The sequence below is a fragment of the Barbus barbus genome (assembly GCF_936440315.1).
Source record: "Barbus barbus genome assembly, chromosome: 21".
Classification (NCBI taxonomy): Eukaryota; Metazoa; Chordata; class Actinopteri; order Cypriniformes; family Cyprinidae; genus Barbus; species Barbus barbus.
In genome coordinates, this window is record NC_136749.1 from 27,725,179 (window position 1) to 27,741,185 (window position 16,007).

At 36.1% G+C, this 16,007-nt stretch overlaps 1 protein-coding gene across 2 annotated transcripts in view; it reads right to left on the reverse strand.

Annotated features, from left to right (window-relative positions):
* LOC306887933 (raftlin-like) overlaps positions 1 to 16,007 on the reverse strand; it is an 84,953-nt gene that overhangs the window by 32,967 nt on the left and 35,979 nt on the right. The window contains exons 4-5 of one of the 2 annotated variants that reach the window (XM_079445983.1): positions 7,636 to 7,744; positions 1,247 to 1,661 (exon numbers count right to left, since the gene is read on the reverse strand). In XM_079445983.1, coding sequence (XP_079302109.1) covers positions 1,247 to 1,661; positions 7,636 to 7,744 — 524 coding nt within the window. The remainder of the gene's footprint in view (positions 1 to 1,246; positions 1,662 to 7,635; positions 7,745 to 16,007) is intronic. The other variant, XM_079445984.1, reaches the window with a different exon arrangement.

Sequence of the window (16,007 nt, forward strand, 5' to 3'; positions counted from 1 at the left end):
GTGTGACACCCAGAAGACAAATGAGTTTTGATCTTTCTAACTGTCATCACTACTTGCTGGCTTTAGGGCCGGACGACATATTTTGTGCTGTCAATACTAAAATGAAGTAATATTGTGATTTTAATGCATTTTATTTGACCGATAAAGTGTCTTTAGACCTGTTTCGAAAAAACCCCATCAATCTGCTCCAACAATTAAAAAAATATGGGATTATGTTAAGTAATATGGAAATCAAATGGACAATATGTTGACTTCTAAAGGCAATTTTTATAATGTCTATTAGATTAATTGTCTGCCACAACGAAACTATACGCTAATGTCTTAATGTCTTAATGACAAATATTGATATGCAGTTACTCAAAAGAATAATGTGATTCAATTTAATTGAATTTGTAATTGACTGCCCACCTTAAAATGAAAATAATTAAATACTCATTGAGTGTTGAATACATGCTTTGCTTATTTTAAACTAGAGATTAATCTGTTTTTGTTCAATTAAATGAAACATTTCAGTCACCTTTTAAGCCATTTAGTAAGTAAGCTAATTTAATCACCATAAATAAAATAGCAGTACATACACAACGTTTCAAAATTTTAGGGTGAGTATTTTTTTTATATATTTATATTTAATAATTTTAATATATTTATTCAACAAGGATGCATTAATTTGAAACTTTTGCAGTGTTACAAAAGCTTATTTAAAATTAATTCTGTTCTTTTGAACTTCTATTAATCAAAGAATCCTGAAAAACTAAATGTATCACAGATTCCATAAAAATATGAAGCGGCGCAGCTGTTTTAAATATTGATAATAATAATAAATGTTTCTTGAGCAGCAAATCAGTATATTAGAATGATTTCTGAAGGATCATGCGATACCGAAGACTGGAGTAATGATGCTGAAAATTCAGCTTTGATCGCAGAAATAAATTCCATTTGAAAATATATTACAACAGAAAACAGTTATTTTAACTTGTAATAATATTTCACAATATTGCTGTTTTTACTGTCATTTTAGTCTTGATTAGCAGAAGAGACTTCTTTTTAAATACATTAAAAAACCTTTCTGACCCCAAACTTTTTGAACAGTAGTGTAAACACTTATCTTGAATATTATCAAAAATATACTGAAAAATATCACCCAGCCCTGGCCAGCGTCATATGTTGGAATTAAAAGACACTTTAATTTTCGTAATAAAGTTATGTGAGATTTTGTTTGATCAGAGGATAAAGACGATCAACCCACCACTCTTAATCAGGGCCAACCTGCTGGGTTTCTCGGATGTGTCTGTGATTTTGGCCGTGTCGTTGTTGTTGTGTGTCAGTGTATCTCCTTCCTGTGTTTCACCAGATCCTGATTTCTCAACAGAGAGATCATCTTCTCCGTCTCCACCTTCAGAAGCTTTCATGTCCTCTCTCAGAGCCTCACCTCCCCTGTTTTTCCCTTCGTTCTCTGCTCCAGACTCGTCTCCCAGCTCCGGCTCCTCCAGGGGACTGGGACTGGGCGTCAGCCCCGAGCCGTGCAGCGAGCTGGGGCTGGAGTGCAGGGAGAGGGAGGGTTCCTCTGGTTCTCTGTGCCGTAGCACGTGTGGGCGTAGGCCAGCTGGCTCCTGGATGAAGCCCACAAACAAGATGCCCTGATCTGCAGCATCCTGGATCTGCTGAGAAGAGAGATATGAACAGAGTAAGACTATATATTTTGCTTGCCAGTTTAGACCAACATGAATTTCCATGCTGGTCTGGTTTATCCTGCTTAAACAATAACATTGTTTATTGTAGCTGACAATAAACAACTTGAAATCCTTATGCCATCTTCCTCATGTGCTCTGAGAACAAAACAAGCACGTAACCGCCAGTCATTTACATATGAAAAGCCTTCGCACACAAAACAGATTTTCAGCTCTGAATTATCAATGAAATTTTACGTATTATTGTCTGTATATGTAGTAATTTCACACATGCATTGCTGTTCAAAAGTTTTGAACAATTTTTTTAAATGTTGTAGTTGTTTTTTTTTGTTTAGAATAATTAAAAATTAATAATTAATTAATTAATAATTCAAACTCAAAATAACGGTTTTCTATTTGAATATATGTAAAATGTAATATATTCCTGTGAAGCAAAGCTGAATTTTCAGCATCATTATTTCAGTCTTCAGTGTCACATGATCCTTCAGAAATCATTTGAATGCTCATTTGCTGATCAACAAACATTTCTGATTATTATCTTAATCTTAATCTTATTATTTCTTATCATAAATATATTATTTTTGTGTTGAAAGCAGTTTAATAATAAATTGTTTTCAACATAATTAATATTAATTGCTTAATATTTTTGTGGAAATCTTGATACAACTACTTCTACCATTTAAAATTTGATGTATGAAATGAATACTTTTATTCTGCAAGGATGCATCAAATTGATCAAAAGTGACATTAAAAACATTTTATAGTGTTAAAAAAAATCTATTTAAAATAAATGCTATTTTTTTGTACTTTCTATTCAAAGACTCCTGAAACAAATTGCATCATGATTTCCACACACAAAAAAAAACAGTTTAGCAACATTGATAATAATAAGAACCATTATTAATAAACAATAAAATTAATTTAGCACCATGATTTCTGAATGATCATTTGACACTGAAGACTGCAGTATTGACTGTTGAAAATTAAATTTTGCATCACAAAAATAAATTTCGTCTTCAAAATTTATTTAAATACAAAAGTTATTTTAAATTGGAAAATACTTCAAAATATTGCTCTTTTTTTCTGTATTTTTAATCAAATAAATGCAGCCTTGGCGAACATCAAAGACTTCTAAACCAATAACATGTATTTTAGACCCTATTCCATCTAAACTACTAAAAGAGCTGATTCCAGAAGTCATAGATCCTCTTTTGGCTATTATTAATTCATCATTGTCATTCATCATTGTCATGTCCCCAAAACCTTCAAATTGGCTGTAGCTAAGCCTCTCATTAAAAAAACACAACTTGACCCCAAAGATCTAGTTAATTACAGACCGATCTCAAATCTCCCTTTTCTGTCAAAGATACTAGAAAAGGTAGTATCCTCACAATTATATTCCTTCTTAGAGAAAAATGGTATCTGTGAGGAATTCCAGTCAGGATTTAGACCGTATCATAATACTGAGACTGCTCTCATTAGAGGTACAAATGACCTGCTTCTATCATCTGATCGTGGTTGTATCTCTTTATTAGTGCTACTGGATCTTAGCGCTGCGTTCGACATTATCGACCACAGCATTCTTTTGAATAGACTAGAACACTTTGTTGCATTAGTGGAAGTGCCTTAGCGTGGTTCAAATCGTACTTATCTGAACGCCATCAATTCGTAGTGAATGAAGAGGTATCATATCAATCACAAGTGCAGTACAGAGTACCTCAAGGCTCAGTACTAGGGCCGTTACTTTTCACGCTTTACATGTTACCCTTGGGAGATTTTATCAGGAGACATGGTGTTAGCTTTCACTGTTATGCTGATGATACTCAGCTCTATATTTCGTCGCAGCCCAGTGAAACACACCAAATTGAGAAACTAACGGAATGCATAGTTGATATAAAAAACTGGATGACGAGTAACTTCTTACTGCTAAATTCTGAAAAAACAGAGGTGTTAATTATCGGACATAAAAACCCCACATGTAATAACCTAGAACACTATCTAACACTTGATGGCTGCTCTGTCAATTCTTCTTCATCAGTTAGGAACCTAGGTGTGCTGTTTGATAGCAATCTTTCATTTGAAAGCCATGTTTCTAGAATCTGTAAAACTGTGTTTTTCCATCTCAAAAACATATCTTAATTGCGACCTCAACGTTAAATGCAGAAATACTAATTCATGCGTTTATGACCTCAAGGTTAGACTATTGTAATGCTTTACTGGGTGGTTGTTCTGCACGCTTGATCAACACACTACAGCTGGTCCAAAATGCAGCAGCTAGAGTTCTTACTAGAACCAGGAAGTATGACCATATTAGCCCGGTTCTGTCAACACTGCACTGGCTCCCTATCAAACATCGTATAGATTTTAAAATCTTGTTAACTACTTATAAAGCCCTGAATGGCTTAGCTCCTCAGTACCTGAGTGAGCTCTTATCACATTATAGTCCTCCACGTCCGCTGCGTTCTCAAAACACTGGCCGTTTGATAGTACCTATAATATCAAAATCGACTGCGGGCGGCAGATCCTTTTCCTATTTAGCACCCAAACTCTGGAACAATCCACCTAACGCTGTTCGGGAGGCAGACACACTCCGTCAGTTTAAATCTAGATTAAAGACACATTTCTTTAACCTGGCTTACACATAACACACTAATACGCTTCTATTATTGAAATCAATTAAAGGATTCTTAGGCTGCATTAATTACATTCCTCATAACACACGATGTGCTCGTTACATCGTAAGAAGAATGGCATCTACGCTAATATTTGTCTGTTTCTTTCTTATTCTGTTTCTCAGTGCATGTCCGGATCAGATGGTGGATCGGTGCCGGGAGATGATGTCTCCCTGATCGTCGGCGGAGGCCGGGACACCTGGATGAGCCCCAGGAACATATCCCCAGTGAAGACCTCGACTTAAATAAAATAAAACTAAAAATAAAAGAAAATAACTACAAATATAATAAAATACCTAACTACATAATACTATTATTGTTAGAAATTGCAACAATATAAAATAGAAATAAATACATTTAAATTTTAATTAAAACAATAAGTAAACAATCAATAAACAATTATCTCCTGGCCAGAGGAGAACTAGCCCCCCGACTGAGCCTGGTTTCTCCCAAGTTTTTTTTTTCCTCCATTCTGTCACAGAGGGAGTTTTGATTCCTTGCCGCTGTCGCCTCTGGCTTGCTCAGTTAGGGACATTTAATTTCTAGCGATTATCGTCAATTTGATTTTGCAGATACTATCTAAACAAAACTGATCTAGACAGTGACATCTCTGAATTCAATAATGAAATGCCTTTAACTGAAAATTGAGTGTTTAATCTTGTTTTTATACATTACTGACACTCTATCCTCCAATTTGAAATCGTTAAGTGCTTTGGCACAATCTGTATTGTTAAAAGCGCTATATAAATAAAGGTGACTTGACTTGACTTCTTTCAAAAAAAAATAAAAATAAAATAGAATTATTCCAAACTTTTGACCAGTAGTGTACATCCTCCAAATATGACATTACACGGTTAACTGTGCCTTTATATTTTTCGATTTGATTTCTGTAGGTCTTGTTGGTAAGCAGATCTTTTAAAAAATTGAGTCAACATGGACGAGCAGACAACCTCTCACAGCGCCGAGGGCTTTGCGTAGCATCGTGTTTGTGTTGTTGAATGAGATAAGAAGTTTAAATTCAAAAAAGTAGTTTCATTCATTTCCAGTTTCCTCATTGGAGGAACATTAAAACGATTGATATGCCACATTACCCTGACAATAAAAAGCAGTTCAAAACAATATATTGCAAAAGCGGCTTTCTTTCTTCTACACCATCAGCTATTTGAAATTAGCAAGCGCTGATTACAATGGCAGCGGTCCACCATTGACTGCCCTCTGCATCCCAAATCAGTCGAGCATCTACCACTTTATTGTCAGTTCGCGTTTGGAAGCCAATATTTGAATTCTCATCAAACCAAATTGAATCGTTAACTGTCAAGGAATGCTAATGATGCCATTTTCCATTATGCTGCTTTAATAAAGGCCAGCCTGAGGCCTGCCACCACTATCTCCTTCTGACGCCTTCGCCCACACCAACTGAATCAGTTTCCATGAGGTGTGCAGGTTATTTTCTCTAAAATTAAACCGGGAACAGGCCCGTCCTTTCCAGTTGCATTGTTTAATGCATATTGAACGCTGACGCCGGGAGTCCTGTCATTATATTTGCAACAATGATGCAAATGAAATTGCATAGATAAGAAGCCATTTTTTCTCGCCGGGCTCCTCCGCCGGTGAAGGGGCACTGAATAATTTCCGAGTTTGATGTGACGGGGGGAAGGATCATTGTCGTGATGGATCATGGCGATTAATTGCGCCCGGATGTGCACCGCAGATGCACCTCAACAGTTCTGTGATCTCCAAGAAGTATATAGACACAGGGAGAGTTCAGATGAAAGTTTGGGGACGGTAAGATTTGCAAATGTTTTTTAAAAGTCTCTTACACTCACTTAGGCAACGTGTATTTGATCAAAATAAACATGAAATATTATTAAAATTTAAAATAACTGTTTTTTATATATATTTTAAAATTTTATTTATTTCTGTGATCAAAGCTGAATTTTCAGCATCATTACTCCAGTCTTCAGTGTCACATGATCCTTCAGAATGTATATACACTGTATAGATATAATTTTCCCTGTATAGATATTAAATTTCTCCAGAATGTTTGATAAATAGAATGTTCAAAAGAACAGAATTTATTTGAAATAGAAATATTTGGTAAGTCACTTTTTGGTGACTGGTATTTTTTGCATTATGGACAACTTTACATGGTTTTAAGGAGTTGCTATATTAATTTACGATTTTATAATTGCTATGTTCCAGAACTTAGTGTGCTTCCTACATAGGCAGCATTTTAAGGCATCATAGACGCACAAAGGTTGTTCCAAATGTTGGCCTTTTATAAGGCCTTCTTTTGCCATATTGTTTTTTGATAATTATTTTTATATTTGAGAATAAATGTAATTATTTGTACTGAGATTTTTTTTTAACAATTTTAATCTCTCTCTAGCCAACCCAGAAAAGACTGTCTTAAAAAAAATAAACTATTGGAGTCATGAAAAAAAAAAAAAAAAAAAAAAGCCATAAGAACCAAAAATGAAAAGATCAGTATTAATAACAAAAAAAAAACTTAAAATGAAACTAGAGATGAATATAGTTAATAAATACCACGATAATATAGATATCAGAGTTTACAGATATCAGAGATATCAGAGTTTATTTAATTAGGCTTGGGCCATATTCTAAAGCAGCACTACACATGTGACCCTGGACCACAAAACCAGTCTTAAGTCACTGGGGTATATTTATAGCAATAGCCAAACATACACTGTATGGATCAAAATTATTGATTTTTCTTTTATGTCAAAAATCATTAGGATATTAAGTAAAGATCATGCACCATGAAGATATTTAGTAAATTTCTTACTATAAATATTTCAAAACTTAATTTTTGATTAGTAATATGCATTGCTAAGAACTTAATTTGGCCAAATTTAAAGGGGATTTATTTCAATATTTTGATTTTTTTTGCACCCTCAGATTCCAGATTTTCAAATAGTTGCCAAATATTGTCCAATCATAACAAACCATACATCAATGGAAAGATTATTTATTCAGCTTTCAGATTATTTATAAATCTCAGTTTTGAAAAATGTACCCTTATGACTGGTTTTGTGGTCCAGGGTCACATATATCCTTCATAAAGGAGTCAGTCCCATAGTGCATCTACCTTACATGCAGTAAACAGCAGTGCAGATAAGTTTTAGGCAGAACTGATAACTGTAGTAAGTTTTGGCAGAAATGTTTGGCAACATTTCAATATGTGTGAGCAGATTTGAATATTCATGATTCATGTGCTCCAACTGTGTACAAGAAGCTAAACAGGAGGTCCTTACTTTCTTCACGTATCCTTGGATGTGCTCTGTGGTGGGAATCTGGTCTGCAGACATGCATTCCTCCAGTTTGAGATGGTAAGGCTCAAAGTCTGCCGGATTATTCTCCCAGCTGAAGAGAGAGAGGGGAATCCCGGTTTAATGTCAAACATACCACTCTTAAACAGAGCAGCGATATATCACCGACAAACTTGAAAAAGTTCATTTTTTTCAACCTGATTATACATAACGTTAGTGAGAAGATGGAGAACATCTGTTCACAAGGTTTATTATTGGAAACATTTTGCACAGGGTTGGCAAGAAATGAGTGCTAGAAAGACACATTTGCACTAAATGAGCAGGTGTAATACTTGAGTTCTGCTTTCTGTCTCAGAGGTGATTTCCTGGGGCATTGTTAAAGGTGAAGTGTGTCGTTTATTCGATGTTAAAATACTTTCAATCCCAGTTTAATATGCAGAGTCAACTGTAAGTAAAATACTTGTAGGTTTAGTAAAGTCTCCCTGTTCGCTCTCAGAAAAAAAAGGTACAAAAGCAATCCACGAAGGGGAACGGGGCATTACCCTTTCAAAAGGTACTAATGTGTATCATTTGGGAACTAACATGTATCTTTAAAAGAATAGTTCACCCAAAAAATGAAAACTTGCTGAAAATGTACCCTCAGGCCATCCAAGGTGAAGATGAGTTTGTTACTTCATCAGAAACATCATTACATCACTTTGCTGGTGGCTTTTGATGTAAGAGTACAACAGGAAGTGTTATTATGGATTATGGACTCATAGTTTGGCCAGAAGCAACAGTTTAATGTTAAAACACTTTAATGATGGATTTGTTTTTCTTACAAACACACAGCTTTTCACTTCACAAGATGTTAATTGATGGACTTGATGGATTATTGTGATGTTTTTATCAGCTGTTTGGACTCGTCATTATGACGGCACCCATTCACTGCAAATGATCTATAGCTGAACAAGTGATGTAATGCTAAACTTCTCCAAATCTGTTCTGATGAAGAAACAAACTCATCTATGTCTTACATGGCCTGAGGATTGGTACATTTTCAGCAGATTTTCATTTTTGTACTATTTCTTTAAGGTACTAATATGCAATCTTTAGGAGTAAAAAGGGTACAACGATGCACTGTTTAAAAATGCACCACTCCAGGGACAGCTTTGTATCTTTTTTCTCTGAGAGTGTGGTGTTGGACTCAACCAATGGCATGTGTTGGGGGCGTGGTTATCTCTCTATTATTATGAGTGATCCAAACTCAAAAGCTCTTTTTTTTGCTGATCTCAGGGGCACCCATTCCAGCGTCTTCTCTTCCCATCTTCTGTGTGCATGTGGCATTTGGGACGGAGATTAAACCCACTAACCCAGAGCTCTATCTAACCAAAAAGTCGCAGCACAGCAGGGCCCTGACTCACCTCTGTCATACACACACACACACACACATGAATTCACACTTCCCGCCAACACACGGCCATCTGCTGCCTGAACACATTCCCCTCATGGTGTTCCTGCAGCACGTACGACTGGATGCTGCAGTCTGGCTTTAACATGAAGATAAACAAATCTGAGCAGCGTATGAGCGGCAGAATGAAAGGCCTGTCTATTTAACAAGTTAATTTAGTGTGATTAACAATAATAAAAAAGGAAAAACATGCTTTCTTGCAATTAATCATGGCCCCTGACATGTTGGTGAATTTTGTAATGTAAATAAGAAGATTTCCTACCATCTGAGCAATTGCGAGTCTAGAGTCCTATAACCACTTGTGATAATACAAAAAGCAAAAAGCTGGCTTTCAAATATACTTCAAATTACAATCTCACTACAAACATGACATCTTGAGTTGAATGCATTTTTCAAGCTCCCTAAATTTGGGTTCAATCCAATTTTGCATTAACACATTAAATTGATCAAAATTTAAACAGAAGGCATTTAAATATCTATTTCAAATAAATGCCATTCTGTTAAACTTACTATTCATCAAAGAATCCTGAAGAAAAATCTAATTTTCCACAAAAATAATCAGCTAATAATCAAAAATGTTTGATATGATATTGTTGAGCATATGAGAATGATTTCTGAAGGATCATGTGACATTGAAGACTGAAGTAATGATGCTGAAAATCCAGCTTCGCATCACTAGAATAAATTACATTTTACAATATATTCAAATAAAACACGGTTGTTTTAAAATATAATAATATTTTATAATATTACTTTTTTCACTGCATTTATGATCAAGTAAATGAAGCCTTGGTCAGATTATTATTTTTTTTTTCAAATAAAAAAAGAACATTTCAGAAACCCTTTTTGTAGCCCAGTACATGATTGACAGGTTTGTATGTGGATTTATCAACAAATTAAAATTTTGGATTGTTTTGGAACCTTTTTTCTAATCTGTTTTTGATTTTGCTGACCACTTGTTATGAGATAACCTGAGATCACCCATACTGGGATCACTACTAAATCAGGAGGAAGAAAATGTGAGAAGCAGGAGACCTCAGCTTTCTATTTCTCCACTTCTGCATTTGCTCTCCATTTGATCTCAAATGATTTATTTTAAGAAATGGAATTTTTCTTTAGTCACCCTATACATCCTGTGGTCACTATGAACTTTTTCATTCAAAAGAACCATATGCTGATTCTTCTTTTGTGTTCCACTGAAAAATACACCAGCATGAAAGTGAGTAAATACAGATTTCTCACTTTTGCATGAACTTTTCCTGTAAAGAGATTACATTTGTGATATTTCTTTCCTACAGGCTTAATGCACCTACAGAAGAGCGATCCACAGTTCTTGGCAGCACCGAGGCTGTTTGTGGAAACGCTTTAGCGGGTTAAACAGCAGTAACTTTGACAGAAAAGATCCAGCAGCTTGCTCGCAGGAGTGCCGCTTCTGGGAATAAAAAGCTTTAAGCAACACCGATCTAGACTTCCTTCAGAAACGGTTCGCTCAAAGGTTTTTCTCAGACACAGATCTTAGACACAGCTGGGTTGCACTGTTGGCAAACGCCTGTTTGCCTGCGGATCATCTTAGTTGGTGTGTGCGAGTGTGTGTGTGTGTGTGTATGTGTTTTCACCTCTCTCTATCTTTGCCCACAGGAATGCCGATATCACTGTTTCTGTCAGATTCAGTGTTTCCGGGTCTGGAGGCTAAATCCAGCTGTGTGCGTGTGCAATTCTGTGGCATTGCCATGACAACAACCTTCGATGGGATCCATCAAACCTAGGTATCCCCATCTTTAATCACTGCATTAATAATGTATCACATCTTTCTTGATGTCAGCTTATTTACCGAGCCATGAATAATGTTATTCAAGCATATCGGCCTTAATGGTTTCTGGTCTGTACCGGTACCCCTGTGAGGTGCTCGGCAATTATCAAAAAAATGATGCATAAATCACCCACCCTCGTCGCTGAAGTGGAACTGTAACTAAAATTGAACATGGGGGGCTTGACAGTTGACATTTGGAATTATAAACACAGTCAGCTACCGCACACATTCACCGCTAGGTTATAAGTAATGCCCGGCAAATCGCTTTAAAACTGGCCTGCCGACGCTAATAACGAGATTCTCCTTCACAGTTGTGATGTTTGTGTCTACACGGGCCAGAAGTCAGGAGCAGCTCCTGCTTTAGCGGTGTAGCGTCTGGTTTGGGTGAGTTTCGGAGGGGAAACTGTAGCAATGTCACCTACTATGAGCTCCACACACAGCGGCTAATCCTGATGTGGGAGAGCTGGGCCTGCATCCAGAGACTCTGGGTGAATATTAAACACTGGAACATGTGGTTGACTGACGTCTGAACTCCATCCCATCTCCTCTGTATTTTTCTACTATACTAGAACAACAACAGGTGAAGGTGTTGAATCAGCTCCCCGTTTAAATTACTTAGAGGTGGGCGATATGATGAAAATCTTTACCTCGATGTACGTGAATTTGAACTAAAATCTTCACTACAATGCAAGTAATTTTTAACCAAAATCATAACTCAGTATCAGTCGTTTTTAACCAGCATCTTTACCACAATACAAGTAATTTTTACTATACAAGTAGCCTAATACTGAAACGTCTTTACCGTGATACAAGTCATTTTAAATAACATCTTTACCACAGTACAAGTAATTTTTAACCAAAATATCAAGTAATTTTTAATGAAGTTATTTACCACAATGCAAGTAATATTTAACCAAAATCTTTACCCTGATACAAGTTATTTTAAACATCTTTCCCACAATAAAAGTAATTTTTAACCGATATCTTTACCGTAATACAAGTAATTTTTAGCCAAAATCTTTACCCTGATACAAGTTGTTTTAAACATCTTTACCCCCATACAAGTCATTTTTAAACATCTTTCCCACAATAAAAGTAATTTTTAACCAATATCTTTACCGTAATACAAGTAATTTTTAGCCAAATTCTTTACCTCGATACAAGTAATTTTAACCAAAATCTTTACCCCAACGATGTGCTAGACAACATTATAATTACAATATAGCCCTAAAACTGTTCAATGTTAATGCATAGAGGCCATAACAGTATGACTTTCTGTAAAACTGCTTTGAAACTATTGTGAAAAGAAATTTGACTTTTAGATAAAATCTCAGCAATGAAGATCTGAACCCCTCTTCACGTGCATTTTATATCTCTATATCCTTGTAAAGATGAAACTTCACTGAGATTAAATGATAACATTTACCTCTAGAAGGTCTTCTACCAGTTTTAATTAGCCTGATCAAAATGGACTACCAGCGAATCAACCATCTAAACCAAGTAATGACCAGCTCAGACGATCAGTAGTTGCTTTTAGCTGGATTTCCCGACAGATCCTTCTTTCATCTCTCATTTTCTTCTGTTTCCTCCTCCTCGTCCCCTCTCCAGCTCTCTTGTCTTCTCCTCTGGACGTTTTTGGGTCTGTTTGTTTTGGGAGAGCGAGGAATGGCTACATGAAGGTTTTCTTTCATCTGCACTTTTCCTCCCTCTCCTCTGTGATTGCTGGGATTGGCAGGGGAGGAGTAGAGCTGTGCCCTGTTTGATATCTCACCTCTCTCTTGATTTTTTTTTCTCAGGTTTATCCCTCAGGGCCGCTGCTGATGCGAGCAACTGTCTCCACGGTGACAGACGCCAAAGATAAAGCAAGGCAGCTTTGCTGAAGCCATCAAAGGTTGGCAGACGTCTCGATACTACGATTCCTCGCAAACACGCACACGTGACAGAATCCAAGTCTGATCTTCTTTCTTCTCTTTGTGCTCTTGGTCTCTTAAGTCTTCACTATGAACAACACATGCACATCATCCCAACATCACGCCTACTCTATGGATGAAACATGACTTCTTAAAGGAAGAGTTCATCTGAAAATTCTGTCTTTATTTACTCACTCTCATGTTGTTCTGAACTCATATGACCTTCTTTCTTCTGCCGAACCCAAAATTGAATAGTTAGAGGATTGTTATTCAGACTGCCATTTTCCAAATGACAAAATCATACAGTTACTGGGAGCTCCCAAGTGACAAAAAGTAACCATACAAGTAGTCTATACATCTAATAGAAATGTTTCTTGAGCAGCTATTTAGCACATTAGAAGGATTTCTGAAGGATCATGTGATACTGAAGACTGGAATAAAGATGCTGAAAATCCAGCTTTGCATCAAAGGAATAAAATTACATTTTAAAATAAATTCAAATAGTAAACAGTTATTTTAAATTGTAATAATTTTAGTTCACAAAACATAGTTTTGATTAAATAAATGCAGCCTTGGTGAGCAGAAAAGACTGTTTTGATCAGTAAATATCTACATAAATTGTTGTTTATTTTTTTAATGTTAATGTTTTTGTAAATATATAGGAATGTTGAGTGCTATTTTTTTTTAGCTAAACCATACAGCCGTTTTTTGACAATCACTATGAGTTGTTGTTGTATCGAAACATGGAGTGTCTGCATTCCTTAAAATGTCTCCTTTTGTGTTCCATTTAAATAAACTGACTGCATACAATATGGGTTTGAAACTAAATTGTCATTTCTGGGTCAACAGTTCCTTTAAGATGAGTGATGGAGTGTGTATATGCCTTTAATAATGAGTTTTTGCGTGAGCATTCTTGCTTTTCAGTGCATGACACATTAACATGAGGGGAGGTTGTGCCAAGAGTTCATCATGACATCCATTGAACTGTGTAATGTTACAGTACAGTTTACAGCTCAAGCTCATACCGGCCCTCACAAAGTGCTGTTTCAAGTGGAAAATTACACTCATGTGTAGAAGAAGAGTAGCCAGAAGATCAACAGTAATATAAAGAGGAATTTTTCCTTCTTAATGTTTTGTATTAAACCTTCATTTGCCAGGATGAAACACATAAAAACTGAATAATTCCAGGGCTTTTGAGTTTGCGTCACTATCCGGCCCTGGAGCTATGACCGCTCTGAGACTCAGATCAGATGCCACAGAGTCCACACTGCATCCACGTTTTCCTTACACAAGGTGCTAAGGTGCCAATTGGGAACTAAAGGTTCATTAATGTGCTCTGCATTGGCCCCTGAAACCTGCTGGTCTCAACCCTAACATTAGAGGCCAGGATTTAAGATAATTTCCACAAAACATAAAGTCAGGTCAATTAAATTGCTTCGTGTTTCTCAGCATATTTACAAATATCATAGTATTTTTATATGTGACCCTGGACCACAAAAGCAGTCTTAAGTCGCTGGGGTATATTTGTAGCAATAGCCAAAAATACATTGCATGGGTCAAAATTTGTGATTTTTCTTTTATGCCAAAAAATCATTCGGATATTAAGTAAAGATCATGTTCCATGAAGATATTTTGTAAATTTCCTACCGTAAATATATCAAAACTTAATTTTTGATTAGTAATATGCATTGCTAAGAACTTCATTTAGACAACTTTAAACGGGATTTTCTCAATATTTTAGATTTTTTGCACCCTCAGATTCTAGATTTTCAAATAGTTGTATCTCGGCCAAATATTGTCCTATCATAACAAACCATACATCAGTGGAAAGCTTATTTATTTAGCTTATAAATATAAATTGACCTTTATAACTGGTTTTGTGGTCAGGGTCACATATGTTATAAATATCTTGCAAATTAACTTAACGAATAGTTTTTTCTAGTTCTGAATGTTAAAGGTGGTGTGTATAATTGTTTTCCATCTTATAGTTGGCATAAAATGAAAATTCCAAATGCATGTTTTGAAATACATTTTTGAAGGAAGTCTCTTCTGCTCACCAAAGCTGCATTTATTTGATCAAAAGTACAGTAAAAACAGAACAACTGTGAAACATTATTACAATATAAAATAAACATATTCTATATTGAATATTGAAATTTTCAGCATTTTCAGCAGTCTTCACGATCCTTCAGAAAACATTTTAATATGCTGCTCAAGAAACATTTCTTATTGTTAACAATATCATTTTTCAGTTAGCTTAGAAAACAGTTGTGCTGCTTAATTTATTTATTTTTTTGAAAGTGTGAAACATTTTTTCTGTATTTTTTGATGAATAGAATGTTCATAGAAACAACATTATTTTTTGTTTTTGTTTTGTAACATTATGAATGAATCAATTTAATGCATCCTTGCAGAATAAAAGTATTCATTTTTTTTTAAATGCCCCCATCTCCAGTCAACAACCCAAGCTCTGCCCTACATGTTTTTCTTTTTCAATAATCTATATTCTTATTCAGCACGATAGAACAAATCACTACTTGTGTTTCATTGCAACTTTAAAAAAAAATCCCTCCAAAGCCAGCTTATACTGCCACAAATAAACAGGTTCTTTTCAACCTGAAAACAGTCATCATGTCTTAGTGACACTAATGAGACTATTCAACTCGAAATATCATTAGACTTAACAAAGTAAACGAAGACTGTGATGTCATATGCTTGTTTGTTGGCAGGTTATGCAGTAACACATTCAGTTACATCATCGTTCGTCTCTCAAATCAGTGGAAACCTGAATCTCAGCACTGAGGTAAGGGGGGCCTTCACATGGGCCGCGGCCCCATCATTACCTCACTTCCTTCCTCCAGGGAATCTCCTCTAAGAGGTCAGCGGTGTCAGACACATGCCTGCAGTCTCTGATGCAGATGGAGATGTGACTGTGGTGTGTGTGGGTGGAAGTCAGTCTCCCGCTCAGTGCCCTTTACGCCGGTCTGGACGCTGTGTGACGGCCATCCAGCAGCGCTGCAGGCAGGAAGTGGATGTGACTTTGAGTTCCTGCCACAGTTTTGCCAGAGGATTATCGAACCGCTCTTCAACCTTCATCAGCTCTGTGTGACAGACTGTAAAGTGTTGGCCTCATGCAGACAGACTTTGGACTAACAGCATGAAGGCTTACGCTGTCCACTGCTTGACT